The sequence below is a fragment of the Aptenodytes patagonicus genome, chromosome 18, assembly GCF_965638725.1.
Source record: "Aptenodytes patagonicus chromosome 18, bAptPat1.pri.cur, whole genome shotgun sequence".
In the NCBI taxonomy this organism is placed as follows: Eukaryota; Metazoa; Chordata; class Aves; order Sphenisciformes; family Spheniscidae; genus Aptenodytes; species Aptenodytes patagonicus.
This window is the reverse complement of record NC_134966.1, coordinates 10,123,652-10,141,114: the sequence shown is the minus strand read 5'-3', so window position 1 is coordinate 10,141,114 and position 17,463 is coordinate 10,123,652. Positions and strand designations below refer to the sequence as shown.

Genomic DNA, 17,463 nt, shown 5'->3' with positions numbered 1-17,463 from the left:
TGTGCTGGCCCCTGGCGGCGGTTTCCTCTGGGGTGAGGTGTTGGGGTGGTGCAGGGAGAAAGCAAAGCTGCATGCAGGGGACTGGCAGGCAGCGAGGCAGCCCAGGATAAAGTGCTCCCAGCACTGGCAGTCACCAGCACCACCCCAGCCCCGCTCCTGCCTGGTGATTTTGGGGGTCGACTGCCTTGAAAAGAGAGGAGGTAAGCGGTTGTGATGCATCTAGTTTATAGAGAGAGAGCTAGATAAGGCATGGCACGTGGGCGTAGATGTGTTGGGATGAATGTCTGCCAGGCCCTGAGCAGATAACTGCCTGCTAGAACAAGGGGCACAATTTTTCCAAGAACTGTCTGCAGTCAAGAGCTTGGCCCTGGGGACAGATCACTGGGTCCTGTCCCAGCTCTGCCACTGCATCACTGCGGGACATGGTCAAGTCACTTCCCCTCTAGGTTGTCCCCTTGCTGAAATAAGGGGAGGAGGAGGAATCAGTGGTGGACACATTTAAATGCCAAGGCAGTGCTCTCTGAGGGGCTGCTGTGGGAGTAGTGGTGAAAACTGCTGTGTTATCCCTGAACTTGCATCTGTCCTCACCTTGTCCCTGACCTGGCCCACACACCAGAGCCAGACCACCTTTGAGCAGCAGCTCCTGAGCTGGATCTGCTGTGCCATACCTGCCGAGGTCCATCTGCCGCTGGGCAGCGGGTCCTGCCTGCAGGTAGGGCAGCGCCGTCCCCCTCAGAGGGCTGTGTGAAGCCGGAGTGAGCAGTCCTTGAGCTTGACAAGTCCTTGCTGCATTGGGGCAGGTCTGCAAGAAGTTGAGCCTGGAGGAGAGGAGGGGGACCAAAGGCAGGCCACCGCCCCGTGGGGACACCGGCTGCAAAAAGAGAAGCTGATCTGATGGAGGAACAACATTTGGCCCTTTGGGTATGAGGGTCTGGGCCCATGAGAGCATCTGCAGTTTGGTCTGCTGGGCAGTGCTCCCTTCGAAGGGGATGTTTCACCCACGGATGGTACAGCAGGTGCTTTTGGCACGTGACAGCAGCAGGAATTGCTGGGGGACATGCCGTGGCTCTGCCAGCGGAGAAGTCATCTGCTGTGGTCCTTGGGGGCCTCTGGAGCCATGTCCCACAGCGACCTGGGAGCGCGTTGTCACACGGCTGCAATCGGACAGGCTTTTGGTGGGGCTCAGCAGCGAATGCAGGGAGAGCTGCATCCCGCCCTGGCTGCCGCTGCTTCCTAGGGAGCCCTCCGGCTCCGCCTGAGCTGACTTTAAGCCCTGTGGGGGCAGCAGGAAGCTGTGGGAAAAGCCACCATCGCCAGAGCCATTCGGTTGAAGGTATTTCTAGCAGCAGGTGCCGGTGCACGGTGGGGCAATGCAGTCGGAGCTAGCGGTGGGTATGGGCTGCTCGGGTGCCAAAGCGAGGTTGGGGACAGGGTGCTGCCCGGGAGCAGTGTCGTGGAGCAGAAAGCCCAAGCCACGGTGCCAGTGGCATTGCCCTGCTCTGACCAAGGACTTTACTGCTCCTGGCCCGGGATGTGTGTGTGGGGCCAGGCCTGAGGACCCCCATCTGCCTGCCAGGGAGTGACCCTTGGGGACCTCAGGCATGGGAACACCATGTAAAACTAGCACGGAAATAAACATGTTCTCTGCCGATTCCCGGCACTGATGGGCAGCAGCGTCCACGGGCAGAAACCCTGCAGGGCATTTGTGGGCTGTGGCTTCGGGTGTTGGGAGGTGGAAAGTGTTTTAGCTCTTGCAATTATAGGCCTTCGACATTTGTTTAATGGCCTTCCTGAATCCAAGTGAAAATGGCCAAGGGGGTTTAGGCACAGGAGTCTGTTCTGACTTTGTTTTGCTTTGCCTGGGATCGCTTCAGCCTTGGCCTCACCTGTGCATCCGGAGCAGCCAATCTGAGGGATTTCCTCATGAGATGGTGGTCTGTGCCCTGCGCTCCTGTGCCCGGGGGGCAGAGCCAGGCAGCCCAGGACCTTCTCGGCCAGAGACTCTCGAAGGTTTTATTTAGCATGAGGAAATAAGGTGCATTTGTGCTCCGCAGGGCAGCGACCTGCAGCCTGGGAGAGGCAGGAGCTTGGGGCCGCCCCAGCACTGGGCTCCCCTGACCCCTCCTGAAGAGCTGTCGGTCCCGGCCGAGCGGAGGGGCTCCCTGGGGCGGCATCGCTGCAGGGAGAGGGGAGAGCAGAGAGTGGCAGCAGGCTCCCCGTCGCTCCCCGCAGCTGCTCTTCGCTGCCTTTCCAACACCTCAGCTGTGTTTTATACATCCTGGATCCAACCTGGCAGGTTAAACAGCCTGCTCATCCACCAGCAAATAAATGTATGCAAAAGCCTGGATGCCTTCCAGTGAGGGAGGCCTGTTTCAGGTGAGCGAGTCCTGCCTCCCAGGCTGTCCTTAGCCAGGTTGTTCAGCTCTCCGGTGAGCCAGCAGCGCCCAGGTGGAAATACCACTCGCAGAAAACGGGAACAAAGCTCTGACCCCCAGGTACAGGGCCTCCACCTGCCTGGGACGGTGGCCATCCCTGTTCTGCCGGGGGTCAGGGAACAGGAGCAGAGGCTCCACGCTTGTCCTTGTCCCCACGTGGGGAGAGGTGTGTGTGTCTCCATGCCCTGTGCCAAGGGCAAGCACGTTTGCAGCTGAAGCTGTCCTGGGGGTGATCTCTGCAGTGCCGGCAGCCCACAGTCCGCAAGTGCCAGTAAAAGCCCTGGGTCCCTCTGCCCAGTGCAAAAGGGGTTGGTTTGCCTCTTTGCTTGTGATGGAGGCTGGCTGACCAGAGGAAGATAACAGTTGGCAGAATTTGTGCAGTTGTAGTGCTAGAGGTGGAGGATGGGTGATGAGGCCAGGCAGGAAACACCAGCTGTGGGGTGAGAAGTGATCTTGGGGCTGGAAACCAGAGCTGCTGCCCAGGAACCATTTAGGGATCCGGGTCTTGGGCCCGTGGAGACCAGTTGTTGTGTGTCTGTGCTATTGTGGGACCATTGCTTGGCACCATTAGGGGATGCCCTGGCTCTCAGGAAGCCTCCTGAACGTCCTGGATGTGCCGCCCTGGGCAAGCACGGCTCAGTAGCAGACGGTGGGCCCCGGGGTGTGATTACGCATCCATCTGCCCTCACAGCTCGTTCCTTGGGGCCAGGAGCAGACTGTGAGTGGAGGGAGCCAAGCGCTCCGTGCCTTGTCATATTTGGGCATTTTAATTAGAGAGGTGCAGGCCTGGGGCGCAGTTTGGCTGGGGCAGCGCTGGAGCGAGCCTGGTGTCAGCGGGTGCTGCCGCGGGCCCTGCGGCACCCAATGTCCCCGGCTGGCGCAGCACATGCAAGCCCTAGCGCTGGCCTGCGGGCACCAGCCTCCTGCCCCTCCGGGTGCCACCGTACTGGGGGGTACCCAGACATGCAGCCAGCCCTGTCCCACACTTCGCATGCACCGGCTGCTCTTCCTACTGATTCAGAGCATCCTTTCTTCTCCCGGGCACGTTTTGAGCAGAGATCCTGACACGGGAAATTGCAGGGTCCCTGGCAGGATGCGCCCAGGAGGAATCTGGTCTCTCTCGGGGGGAAAAGCCCCAAGCTGGGGGGCTCTGACCAATGCGCTGCCCAGCTGCTCCCTGCAAGGTGAAATTTCTCCTGTGGACCTGCAACTGCTCTGATTTACTCTGTGTGGTTGCGGGGAAGCTAGAGGGAGGTTTGGTGTGAATGAGCCGGCTTCCTCCTCTAGCCTGAAATTTGGGTCACGCAAACCAGCATAGCAGAGCTGTGATAGATGTAGTTCAAGCCCAAGCAAGCTTTGATTTCCAAGGTGCAACTGTTGATGGTTCAGAGGGTCCATCTGAGCCACTGTTTCATTAGTGGATCGGCACGTGGAAAGAGGTGAGAGGGGTTTTTCCCCTCCCCGATCAGCTCCCACATTGCTAATGTTCCTCTCTGGCCCGCTGCTAATTTTGACGCTGCCCTAAATAGAAGCTGAGTGCATCTCATCTGCTTCGCTTAGCATACAGGAAAATTGTTTTCCTTCATTTACTGAATCCAACTTGCGGCTTTAACCCTGTCAGCACAAGCCTCTCCCCATTGCAGACCTCCCTTGAAGGGCTTCGCATGCCTCTGTCCTGGTGAAGGGCTCTCTGCTGGGAACGGCACTGCACGTGGTAGGAGAGGGAGGGCTCCCGGGCTGCCCAGGACGGCCACCAGCAGAGCTGGGAGAGGGGCTTTGCTTCATGAACAGCCTTTCTCCGCTGAAAGGCCTAGCGCTCTGAGCCAGCTCTCCCTGTGCTCTCTCCATCTCTCCGGTGGGGCGTGCTGCTCCCAGTGCCCCTTCCCAGACTGGCCTTCCCCAGCCCCATTCTGGATAACAGCTCAGCACAGGCAGACCCGGTTGTAGGAGTTTTTGGTTGGTTTCTGTTGTGGTGTTATTTCCAGCATCTGGTCCTACCAGATGCAGGGACCCTTCCTGAGCCCCAGCACGCAGGGACCCTTCCTGAGCCTGGCAGATGCCTCTCTTGCTGCTGTTTAATTTTATATCCCGTTCTGAGTGGCTCCTCAGAAGGATCTGCTGTTCTTACTGCACCGGCCACTCCAGAGAAGGACTCTGGGTTTGCTTTCCCAGCACGGGGCACGCAGCCCCTCTCTGAGCTGGAACTGGACACAACACAGCACTGTTCAGAGGCTGCCTTGAACGCGAACCCTTCTGCAGTGCGACTTAAATATATCACTGTCTAGTGCAAGGTGCTTATTTGGGGCTCTTGTGCAAGAACTGTTTTCCTGAAAAACTATAATTTTGTGGCATTTGCAGCTCGGTGACTGTTACAAGCGGTGTGCTGAGGACACAGGAGCACCAAAAGGAAGCACTGGGAGTGCAAGGGGCAGTGGCCTGCAAAGGTTAAATTTAGCTGGTTAGAAAGGACGGCTGAGTGCTGGCATGCCTGAGCTCGAGCTGAGCCTCAGCTGGGCACACACCACCACTTCAGCCAGGGCGTCCGCGCGGTTCCCCCTCGTCCCTCGTGCTCCCGACCGTGGTCTCTCTCTGAGCCCACCCATTTGCCAGCCCAGAAGCTCCTCTTTTCTGCGGAGCTGTGCCAGGATGAATGCTGTTCCCTTTCCTCCCCTTTTTCCCTTTCAGCCTCCAGTTTGTTCTGAGCGCTCAAGATGCTCTGCAGCAACGGAGGCTGCTCTGCGCAAGGCTCATCTGCTCGCTGGTAGGAGCCTGGCTCCAGTTTGGGCTGGGGAAGTGCCCAGAGCCTCTGGGGTGACCCCCGGGAGGGGGAGGAGCTGTTGGAGGGACCACAGCTCTCCACGGATACCCCTCTCACGGAGAACAAGTCGCAGAGCAGCTCTTCACCGAGGGTGTGAAGAGGGGGGTCCCTGCGGGAGAGGGGACCTTCGTGATGCTCTGCCTGTGGCCTCCTCTAGGAGGATGGTGTTAGATTGTCCACACCGAAGGGTGGCAAGAGAAAAAGGGAGAGGTTATTTCAGAGCCAGGAGGACAAAGGGACCAAGTAGCAGTGACCCCTGGCAGGGTCCAGGCTGCGGGGCTTGGCAAGCTGCAGGCACAGCCAGGAGCCAGCCTCTGAACAGACCAGGAGAGGGCACGACGCATTGCCGAGGCCAAGCCAAACGGAGCAATTGGATACAAGGAGTTGTTTGGGGCATTCTGACTCTCTTCTGTATTTTACTGTCTTTCCAGAAAATCAACCGGACCCCTTCAGACGAGGAATGCTTCTTTGACCTGCTGAGCAAGTTCCAGAGCAACCGGATGGATGATCAGCGCTGCCCGTTGGAAGAATGCCCGTCGGAGGCTGCAGAGGCAGCTGCCACACCGGTCCCTGCCCTGGAAGAACGGATATGTAAGCACCGATGCGTTTATAAGTCACTATTACTATGGGAGTGATGCTGCTCCCATGGTGTGGCCAGCTGTTGTGGTTTTACTGTGAATCTTCTGATGTTTTCCCTAAGCCTCAGCTCTCTGAACTTAGTAGTTCTTTGGCAACCTCCATCATTATTTAAGGAAGAAAGAAACATTCTTATGTTAATGGTTGCTGAGGGAAAGGCTGGAGAATATGAATGAAGGCTTGGAGAGTAAACCAGCAAGAGAAATGCAAAATATAGTTGGATTTTTTCAGTACAGATCTTTTGAAGGTCTGGCCTTCCGAACAGTGAGGTTGCCATGAGGACTTCTGCCTCTGCCAGCATCTCCAGGAGGAAGATGCTGATGGTCACGACTGAGGGACCCTTGTAAGAGCCTGGAGAGCTGGGGCATGCAGAGGGCTGGGATGGGCTTTCACAGGCAGGTTAAAAGTATTGCCAGTTTTTCTTATAGCGTTGCCATGGAGGAAAAACTTCTGGATTTTGTACAGTTCTTGGATGCTGTGGTGATAGGTGCTGTGTAAGAACAAAGAAGCCAGAAGGATGGATAAACAGTAGGAAGCTCCAGCAGGCAGACAGCTAGCTCATCCATAGGAAGAACAGGGATAAATTGAGGAAGCTGTCTGACAAATAGATGGGACAGGAAAGGCAGGTCAGGTCTGTGTTTGCACTTCGGTTTCGTGTCTTTTTTTATGATACGGTGTTGAGGTCTTTTGTTTAAACCAAGCTGGAGAGAAGCACTGAAATGCACAGGTCACACTTGCGCGCTTAAGCACCATCACAAAGGGCTCAAAACACTTCATTTGAACCAATGGATTTGTTTATCGGTTTCCAAATGAACACGAAGTACAAACAGGAGAGGAGGAGACCCCTGACATCCCTCCGAGCGCCGCAAGAGCCGCAGCGCAAGACTGCTCGGAGAAGTAGGTGCCAGGAGCAGGGGCTGAAGCGGCAGCAGCGAGGGCAGAGCAGTGTGGAGAAGGTCAGGCTGCGGCAGGAAGGCAGGTTGGCTGTGAGGTGAGCAGGTTTTTGTCTTCTAAAAATAGGGTGGAAAGAGCATCGCTTTTTCAAGATACACCTTTCTGATACAGAAGTGCATTTGGCTGTAACAGCTGTGTAATTTAGGAGACAGTTTAAAATACGAAGCTTTATAAAGAATGTCCAAGCAGGCACACGTTCTGTTCAGCTCTCGTTTGGTCTCTGAGCCTTTCAGACATGTTATTTTCGAGGTTTCTTTGTGAGCTGAAGGGGAAGAAAGTCATCTTTGTGCCAGCACTGAGATTTTTATGTGTTTCTGCAACTCCATGAGCTGGGGCTCTAAAAAGAGCACGTTGTGTCGGGAGGCTTGGGGCACCCTCTCCTCAAGTGCTTTGTGCTCACTGGGACAGTAACACCAGTCGGGCCGGCTTTCTTATGGTTTTCTTTTGCTTGTCCCTGTCCCGAGCGCAGCATCTGTTGTTTGGGAGTGTTTCACTGCCCAGCAGCTGCCAGGAGCCAGCAGGCTCTTTCCATTGAGCGCTGCCCGAGAGGCGTTTCCAGGGCCGGGGGCTGGCTCGCTCGCTCGCTTTGCCGAGGTCCCGGCATTGCTCGTGTGCTGTGTTTGAAAATCCTCCCTTTGTCCCGTTGTTGCTCTGCCCGGCGTGAGCCCCTTGGTGGTGCCAACGCGATGCCAGCCAGAGCAGGCATGCCAAGGCTGGGGTCACTGCCTGTGCGGGGGCTGACGGCTCCTCCAGTGCTCCACCCCCATGGCTAGAAAGTACCAGGCATGCTGGGTGTCTGGATGGGGTACTGCCCCCCCCAAGGGTTTACAGAGTATAGATTAGATGTATAGGTTCTGGACTGGGACCCCCTGCCGCCAGCTCGTGCCAGCCCCCTCCCGGCAGACTTGAGCCCAGGCTGGCTCCGCTCCGCGTGATGAGAAGAACCAGACCCCACGAGTGTTTTCCTCACGTGTGCTGTGACGCGGGTCCTGCAGCTCGTGACAGCCAGAGCGTCTGCAGGGCTCACCTCGGCAGCGCCTCTACTTGAGCTGGCCCAAAAAGGCTGGGCTTCTGGGGGGCCTGCGAAGGATGTGCCGCCAGGTGAGTGGCTTAGCCAGGCCTGGGCTTTGCCGATTACCTGCCTGTAATTATACCCGGCCCTCGGGACCGTGCAGGGTGCCTGTTACCGAACCACACAAGCGCTCAGGAACTCTGCGCTCACCTGCAATTGCCGGTGTCTGCCCAGCCCCGTGCCCCGAGCGAGGTGCAGGTTGGCCCCTGTGCAGCGGTGCCTCTCGGCTCGAGGTGGAAACCCGAGTGGAAGCAGCAGCAGAAGCTGCCTGCAGTTGTGCTGGAAACAACAGTGATCGCGCACGGGCAGCGGTTAATGTCTGGGCACTGGATCTTCTGGGCTGAGGTGGCGTCTTTGGTGTCCCCCCAGGAGCTGGCTGAAGCGCAGTAAATAGCAGGGAGCCCCTCATGGGAGGTGCAGCAGTGGGAGATGTGTACGTGAGGTTCTGCTCTCCACCCTGCCAAGGCACCTACTTTCCCCCTTTGCTGCCTGATGAGTTTGTGTGCGCATGGCAGGCTTGTTGCGGGAGGCAGGCTCTGGAGTGTACTGTACTGTTTTCACAGCCCAGCCCCATAAATTGGATGTGTTCGTTTAAGAAGTTTGTTGGCCAGGGAGCGTGCTGGAGGCAGCGTGCACAGCTCTCGGGGGAGCTGCACTCCAGCTGGAAATGGAAACTCGCAACTCTGCTGAACTGGAGCTTTTCTGCTTCCCATAGGGAAGGCAGGTCAGAGGGTCCCGCTAAAGGCCTTGGCTGCTGGGCCGGGAGCTGTGCGCAGGCAGGCTCCTCGCAGCCGGTCCTGCTCGCCCTTCGTGCAGGGCAACTGCGGGGATGCAGCCCAAGGCCTTTTTGGGAGGCGGGTACCAAGGGCTGTGCTATAGCACCGGCCTTCAGAAAAGGGAGCAAGTGGTTGCGAGATGGGGCAGTGGGCTTTGCTCCCCGTTAACGCTTGTTGCTTTGATGGTAGGTTTTTGCTCACTTGTGTTGCTGGCACTGGGATTGTTCCCGCTCCCCGACACAGGGTGAAAGGAGACACCGACAGTCACAGTGTGCTGTACGACAAAGCCCCTGTCCCTTGGGAGTAGCGTGTAAGGCTCGGCTGCAGCCCGGTTGGTTGAACAGCAGTTTGGTGATGAGAAGGATTTGGACTTTCTGCAGACAGCAGAGCTGCAGCTCAGGCATGAGCAGAGCTGTGACCCTGGTGTGTACTCCTCTTCCCCACTCACAGCACAGTCCTCCTTAATGGCGTCTCCGCAGACGGAGGAATTCTTCGATCTCATCGCCAGCTCCCAGAGCAGACGGCTGGATGACCAGCGTGCCAACGTGGGCAACCTGCCAGGCCTCCGGATAACACACAACAACCTGGGGCACCTGCGTGTGGAGGGGGACGCCCAGGAGCCCGGGGATGAGTTCTTCAACATGCTCATGAAGTGTCAGGTACCGGCAGGGCTGAACCGGCTGCCGAGCCGGAGCCGGGGCGGGGGGGACACTAGTTTCTCCCACACAGGCAAATGCCATCCCCTGATCCCACCTGCCCAGCTGGGAGGGGCTGTGGCCAGCAGCTGCCCACCTGCAGCCCTGGGCACCCAGGCAGGTACTTGTCTTTGTCTCCAGGTCCTTCTTTTGACCCTGTACCGAGGGCTGCGCTTTGTCACCGCTCTACAAGCGAGAGGGTGACTGGAGAGCCCACCTTCCACGCAGTGCCTACAGCCCTGGGCCGGGTCACTGCTCTTCCCTTGCGCTGGAGCCCGCAGTGGGGTGCAGCACTGCTGGTCCCGCTGCCCCGTGCCCCGGGATAGGGAACATGTGCTCTGGATGCCTCTTGGGCACTGCTCCCAGCCCTTTACTTCCATGACAGGACTGTCTTGTCAGTACTCGGTCCTAAAGCCTGTTCTCCTCCCCGTGCAGTCCTCCAGGATAGATGACCAGCGCTGTGCACCACCAGACTCCATCCCCCGTGGCCCCACCATGCCGGACGAAGATTTCTTCAGCCTCATCCAGCGCGTCCAGGCCAAACGCATGGACGAGCAGCGGGTAGATTTGGCCTCAGCCCAGGAGGAGGCCGGAGAGGAGCAGCAGAGGCCTGGTTCCAGCTAAGAACTGGGGTTTGGTTTGGGGGGGTTGTTTTGGCTTAATTTTGGGTTTTTTTAAAAGAAAAAAAGTGTAGGTGGTTTCAAACCCGAGCGCTCCTGCGCTACCACAGACTTTTCCCAGGAGCTGCCCCAGGGACGCGGGGAGCCGCACCTCCGTTGCGTCGCACCTGGCTGCTCTGCGGAGGCAGTGTTACAGGAAGGCCCACCAGATGGGGGGACGGTTTTTAAACAAGGGTGTTTTTTTAGGGGACACAGCCACTGTAACACTGGGCACAGCACGAGGGAAGACGACTTTGGCAGCCCCTTTGCTTATCACCTAAAAATCCAGGAACTTCTGCCGTCAGCCAAAGGAGGAGCCCAGAGTGGGTAGTTAACTCCAGCCTCGATGTCTTTTATTGCCACAACACTTTCAATTTAACGGGGGAAGGGAAGAGCACCTTTTCCATTTTGAAGTCCTCCTGTCTTGCCCGCATCACGAGGTGACACAAATTGCTCTGGATCCTTCCCTGGAACGTCTTGCTCAGCTTTGTTCTTTCTACAGGAGGAAATAAGCCCAAGTCAGAGGCTACACTGGTCCTTGTAAACCTCATCCCCGCCCCAGCCGCAGTCATGGTCCCAACACACCTTAAAGTTTATTTTAGGTTTGCTGAGGACTCTGCAGTGAGCCCTGTGACACCCCCTCTGCTTCCCCAGCCGCGGTCCTGTGCAGAGCTGTACCGGGACCTCCTGAGCAGGAGCAAAGCCTTGCTCGCCCTGAGCTTTAGTGGGATTTGGTTACCTCTAGAGGACAGCTGTGCAGCCCGAACTGCAGGCCCAAGGCAGGGGCCTGTGCCTGGGAAGGGAAGAAGGAAGCCTCTGCCCATCTGTTCAGCACAAGGCAAACTTGGGCAGCTCATCGCTTCTGGTGCCACTGAGCCAGAAGTCTCGTGCAGGACTGTCCTGTGTGCAGGTGAGTGTGCCCGAGGCAGAAGCCTGCATTTGGCAATGACCTGCTTTGAGAGCCAGCAAAGTCTTCTGGCCACGGCTTGTCAGGAGAGCAAGCAGAACCATCCCCTCCTCCCTTCTGTGTCCAACAGCAGTCGGGGATAATAACCCTTCCCTCCCCTTGTTTCTCCCAAAACCAGTGCTGAGCTTCTCCCTGTCCCTGCAGGCCCCAGCAGAGCTGCCCCTGGCAAAGCACTCCTGTTTTGCCCGATCTGTCTCATGGAGCCTCACGAGAGCTCGACTGGGGCGTTGGCTGGGAAGTCAGTTCCACCCCACACACAAGTGCAAGGGTCTACATTTACTTTCATTCCTTCCCCTTTTGCAACAGTTGGAAAAGCAAGGCCAGGGAGGAGGGGAGCAGGGATCTCACTTCAGGAGGTGGAGTATTTTTTCTTTGCTTGACCAGACAGGCTGTCTTGGACTTCAGAAACTCCATAATGAGTTCTGCCAAAGCAGATATGTTCCTATAGAGAACAAATCAAGCACTTTCTATTTGAAATGCATTTGATGGAAACATTTCCAACCAGCAGTAAGATTTTTAGACCAGTGATGCTGCTCATCGGGCATTTAACCTGCCTGCACTGACAATGTGGAGGGGTAGCTGCATCTTACCTGCTACCAGGGAGCGCTCACCTGCTGCACGGACTGCTTGGCCGAGGCTCGGCCTCCTTCCGGTCAGAGCTCTGGAGAAGGGATAGGAGGACCTGCCCAGCCACCTACGTACTGACCCAGCTTGCATTTGTAAAGAGGAGGAGAACGTTGAAGATGAAGCTGACTTGACCAGCTGCAGGCTCGGGCCTGTGCAGCTCTCAGCCAGGTGGTGAACTGGAATCTGACCGTTCAGCTTTCAGAGGTGTTAATTATTTGCCATATACTTGAATGTATGAGCTTATTTATTTTTTACATGTGCATTTGCTAATGTCATTTTAATGGGGAATTTCCAACCCACAGGTACTTTTTTTTCTAAAAAATAATCTGCCAAATGAATTAATATATTAGAAGTGAATACAGCTCAAGGGGAAGGGGGGTGTGTGCTTAATAAATATTTGTGTCTAAGCTTCATTGACAAAAATTCATTTCCATTATTTCGTGGCCAGCCTGCCTGCTGTGCCGACAGCAGAGCTAATGCTGGCCTTGGGAATGGGGTTGGGGGTGGGCGGTGGTATCTTGTGCCAGACACCACCACGTGTAAGTGTTAAGAAAAGGGTGTATGCACCCACCTACACCTTCCTTTACATTAAGAGCACACAGGTCTCTTAAGCAGCAGCCACTATTCCCAGCTCTGCCTGCCTTAAATGCACAGCATCTATCTGACTGCATGGCTGTGGAGGGAGACGCAAAGCCCTGAGCATTCCCTGCCCACAGCAACGGCCAAGCCCAGACATTACCAGGACGACAGGGCAGACAAACAGCCCTGCAGTGGCCGAGAAAAGAACGGCTTTTCTCAGTCAGCTTGAGCCCTCCTCTAGGAATGTGGCCGAGCCTTTCCTTTCAGGCCCTGCCTGTCTCGGTCGGTGCCTGGCCCAAAAGCTGTGTCTTGTTTCCCTGGCAGCAGGGGAAATTACCAGAGGAGAAGGGCAGCGAGCGCTGCGCAGAGCCCTGGCATCAACCCTTAGTGAAGATACTCACAAAGCAGCGGGCAGCAGTGCTAGCTCGTTCCAACGCAGCAGGCGTGAGCAGGCCATTAGACTTCGCTAGAAAGTGGGCCTGAGCACAGCAGATTTGGGATCCTGAGCCCTGTAAGGATAAAGCCAAGTCACAGCTGGTCTTCCCATGCCTGGCTAACTTGTGCTGGCTGCTGCCAGTCCTGATCAAAGATTAATGAAGAGCCACCAGCTCGTTCTCATCAGGCATTCTCACACCTCTCGGTGCCTGGACACAAGCAGCTCCGTGCTAGAAGTCTCTGTGTGTGACTGACTTGGGGACAGAAGCATGCCCCCAGGTACACAGGATAGTGGCTTAGATTCCCAGTAATAGGTGAAATCCCTGTGAGTGAGTGATGGGGTCTCACCTGCGGTCTCTCTCTCTCTCTCCTTAGCAGCTGGGGAAGGGAGCACCTGCTCTCCAGTAAACGTTCTCTCTCTCAGAACACCTACGAAACAGAAAGATAGCCCCTGTGAGCAGGAGGCAATGGTTACAACTGAATCACCAGAGCAGCTCACAGCCTGCCATAGTTGCTGCTCTCCTGTACCCTGCGGTAGCAGAGGCAGCAGTGCGCCAGTGTCCCAACGCCAGCCCTTCCCTCTCCCGCTCTGCCAAGCCACCCAGGCCAGCAGAGCTTGGTCCCACGTAGGGAACAGCTCTCCGATGGTGACACCCGCCGGATAGACGCGGGATTGCCGGGGCCTGTGCAGCGCTAACGCGGACTGACTCGCTGTTGGGCTTTGTATCGCAAAGCGCTGCTGCGGCAGCTGTGAACTGCGAGTTAACTACAGTGCAGGGTGCTGTCCCCGGTGCAGGTCTGGAGCTGAAGAGGACCTCTAAAAAACCAGCAGAAACACAAGATACTGATCTCCCCTACTCAGCTGTACACATGCCCTGAGAGGCACTTGCGAGACAGGGCTGATGTCAGGCCTGTGGGGATTTTTGTACTGCTCATCGGCCAAGTCACGTCAGGGCTGAGTCTGCGCACTTACCTCACGCCACCCCAGTGCTGTTACTGCTCCAGCCATCACTGATCTTCACCTGGCTGGAAAGGCTCTCAGCCTGCAGGAAGGGATACGCTGGCCCAGAGCACCCAGGCACTGTAAATTTCAGTCTGGAGTTGGACAGCTTTCGGCAGCTCTCCATAGCAATCTCCTGGGATCCCGCTAAGCCAGGATACAGCCATGGGCTAAGTTAACTCCTGCACGGCTTTGCAGTAAGGCAGGGCCATCCCTGCACTGAATATCCTAGCCCAGGGACACAGCGTAGACACTTGCACGCAGGGTTTTGAGCGGAGGGCTCACTTACTTAACCTCGCCGTGCCTCTCTGCCTGCACTACAGTAGGACCTGGAGGCCCAGCACAAATAAGCGGTGATTCATTTCACAGCCCCCAGCGCTGCTCCTCACTGCCTGCACTGATGCTACAGGAAAAGAAACATACCTGCCCAGTCGCCACTTAAGTGAGGCAGGCAAATCCCCTGGAGAGGCTCCCAGCTGGCTCCTCGGTACAGCTGAGCCCTCCACAGCACACCCAAGCGCGGCAGGGTTTAGAACTGCCCTCTCTGCGTAAGGCAGCAGGAGGCACAGACCTGCGCAGCGCGCACAACACATTCGTGCACGCTGGTAGCAAAAAGCAGCAGGGGGGTTATGTCAGGTAGCCCCAGCAAATGAGCCTCTGCACCCCCAGCCTCCCTCTTGTTTGGGCCTGCGCAAAGGCCTTCCCTCAGCAAGTCCCGTCACCACTCGCTTCCCAGCCCCGCAGGGCCCCCATCTCAACCACCTTTACCAGACGCCCCTGCCTTCCTGCTGAGCGTGGGCCAGAACACCAGTAACCCCTGCAGCTAACAGACACGACCCATCAGAGCCCCACACCGGCCTGATTAACTCTGGAATTTGGCGGCCCTACAAAAGGAGGATTTGCCCAAAGAGGCAGAAAACAAGAGGCAAGGTCTTTGCCATTTTGCAGAAAAGCTCTCGTGGGACGGGGTTCAGGAACAGGATCCATCCCTTAACAGCCACAGTGAAATGCTTCAAGGAACATGCAAACGGCTTTCTGTTTGCCGCCCATCCTGTGAATGCTGCTTTGCCCCCCCCCTTGAAACGGCCACCTCTCCTTTGTGCTGCAAAGACTTACCCTGGTCAGCTGCACCTTCAGTCGCTCTCCTCTGCTCTGCTGCACCAGGCCTTCACGCCGCTTTTTTCCCATCTTGACACACCTCCGGTTCAAGAGAAAGGCTGCGTCTCTTCTTCCCGCTCCCTCGTCTTTGGCTAAAGCAAGGTCTGCTCCTGCTAGACAAAGCGTGCTCACCTCTGTCCTCTTTCAAGAACAGACACGCTTCCCTGTGACACAACATTTTTTCAGAAAAACCTGCTTCAAAAGGGAGCACAAAATTCCTTTTTTACCTGCAATCTATTAGCAGCAAAACCTCCTGTATTATATGCAAATTCCCTCACATAACTGCAACCCTCTCCCCTGCCAGCCGAAAGCCCCAGAACGTCTCGTCACCAATTTCCTGCACTGTTGCATGCTGCAGCCTCAGTGCTTGGTGCTAACGAGTCTCTGGGGGCTGCACACCACACGCACCCTGCCTGCTGCAGACCTTTCGCAGGCAATGGTGAGCAGCGAGCTCCCCGCGCTCCGCACCAGCGCCTCACCCTGAAGGTTTGCCCGCTCCCTGTCATCTGCTGCCTCCTGTCCCGTCCATGATGTTGGCCTGAACCTTCAGAGCAGCAGCAAAAATACACCACCCTCAGCTCTGGGTGCTGCAGAGTCAGGCACGCTGTCCTGCCTCCAGAGCACCCAGTGCCAGAGGACACCGGACTGAGGAAATGCTAAAATCTAGTAACGGCCAACAGGGACAGACTTTGCTACATTTTTCACTGTAACGCAGCAAAAACTATCAATCACCACCTTTCTGTAGCTGGGGCACAGTAACAGGTAAGAAAGGTAAGGAAAACAGTATAAAAAAGTCAGGTTGTAAATGAACTGTTTCCGAGGCAACGCAGATCCTGCAACAGCGGCTCTGTTCCGCCCCATCAAAGGCATTAGTGCAATGGAAGCAGAATACTGATTTTCAGGTAAAAGGTAATAAAATAACCGCTCTTCCAGCAGAGTGCTATTACATGCCAGCAACTCACAACGGGGTGAGCGCGCTGCAACGTTCCAAGATGCAAGACTCCTGTTTCTTAATTAATACATGGATCACTCTAGCGTCTAGTTGTCTCAGAGCGCGCTGTACTTCACTAGGATCTGAGCACACACAAGCCGGCTGGCGGATGAAGCTCCTGCCCCTCAACGCTGTTTCATTACTCTGAACTTACGTCACCAACAGGAAAACCTGACTACTTTCCTGCCGCTCTGATCCACGCTTATGATGCAATACGCATAACATTACTACGAACGCTTCAGATGAATGAAGTAAACTCGTTAATACTCATTAATACATGCAAGGCCCTCGCTGAATAGTTGGCTGATTAAGGACCACGAGCCTGGACATGCTTGGCTGAAAGAACTGGGTTTGTTCAGCCCGGAGACACAAAGGCAAAGAGGGATTTTACTGCTTTCTGTAGCTCGCTAATGAGGGCGTAGAGAACGGAGAGCCAGGCTCTCCTCCGAAGCGCACAGTGTTTGGAAAGAAGGTAATGGGTGCAAGCTGAAACACAGGGAATTTCAGTTAGGCGTTGGGTTTTTTTCATTATGGGATTGGTCAAATACCAGAACAGGGGTCCAAAGAGGTTGTGGGATCTCCATCCTCAGAGATATTCAAGACGAGACCCTGAGCATCCTCCTCTCAACAAGGGGGTTGGACTAGAAACCTCCGGAAGTCTCTTCCAACCTGAACTATTCTTTGATTGCAAGCTTAAAACCGTAAGAAAGCAGATACTTCACTGTACTTCAGGCTAATGGACCTCGAGAGAAGTTAAACTTTCATACAGGCAGAGGAAGTAAGCCCTAACAAAGCGCAGTACCATCACCTCACTGCCTGATTCATCTCTACCTGAGTGTTACATGCTGGTAAACACCTACATTTTTCATTTATTAAATTATTTTTTCTTCTAACTGAGCTTAACGCGCAGCAGTAGCGTTAATAAGCACCTCAATATCTGTCAAGTAACTCTAAGACAACTTTCTAGGTGCTCTACTTATCTCCAACAAGCTTCACAAATATTCATTTTGCCTTCACGCCCATCCTCCCCCTCACCAACAAGGAAGTTGCACAACCCCAACGCCGGGGAGCCGCTCGCCGACTCATCGCCCCAAGTGGGATTCCGGAGCGCAAGGGCCGACGCTCCCACAGGGCAGCTCACGCTGTAACCCACAAACACAGAAGACTTTCGGCCCTGATGTGAGGGGCACAGAAGCGAAACTCTGGAAGATGGCAAGGGAAAGAAAAAAGCAGCACGTGACTGCAGCAAGAACTAACGATCTGACCCTCCTGCAGGGTCGTTTTGGCTTTGCAAACTCACGCAGGGTCGGGGCACACCTCCTCAGGTGGTATCAATCGCCTCTTCTGCTCAGCTGCTCTGCCACGGGATGCACCTCCACCAGCTCTGCAACCAGCTGCTGCCACGCGACACCTGGGCCAGGCCAGGAGACATGGCTAAAGCCTCCAGCTACAGCTGCACCTCCCTAGGCCAAAGCACACGGACAGAGAATTGCTGGCTCCCTTCTCAGCAGAGAACAAAACGGGGCGCCTGACACCGCTGAAGCACTGGGACTTGCCTAAAAGTCAGCAAACCAAGTACCAGGAAAAATATCCACGCTCCATCTCTAAAAACATTAGCTTGATCAAAGGCAAAACTGCGCAAGACAAAGACGCACAACAGA

At 55.7% G+C, this 17,463-nt stretch overlaps 1 protein-coding gene and 1 long non-coding RNA gene across 9 annotated transcripts in view; one reads left to right on the top strand and one right to left on the bottom strand.

Moving 5' to 3' along the window:
* GPSM1 (G protein signaling modulator 1) overlaps positions 1-12,052 on the top strand; it is an 84,287-nt gene extending 72,235 nt beyond the window's left edge. For all 8 annotated transcript variants that reach the window (XM_076355021.1, XM_076355020.1, XM_076355022.1 and 5 more), the window contains 3 exons: positions 5,685-5,844; positions 9,142-9,350; positions 9,822-12,052. In XM_076355021.1, coding sequence (XP_076211136.1) covers positions 5,685-5,844; positions 9,142-9,350; positions 9,822-10,010 — 558 coding nt within the window. In that variant the 3' untranslated portion in view covers positions 10,011-12,052. The remainder of the gene's footprint in view (positions 1-5,684; positions 5,845-9,141; positions 9,351-9,821) is intronic.
* On the bottom strand, positions 10,370-12,995 carry LOC143168536 (uncharacterized). The gene is made up of 2 exons (XR_012996742.1): positions 12,620-12,995; positions 10,370-10,541 (listed from the first exon to the last, which is right to left on the bottom strand). It is a non-coding gene; the product is annotated as an uncharacterized LOC143168536 (long non-coding RNA).
* Positions 12,996-17,463: the final 4,468 nt, after the last annotated feature.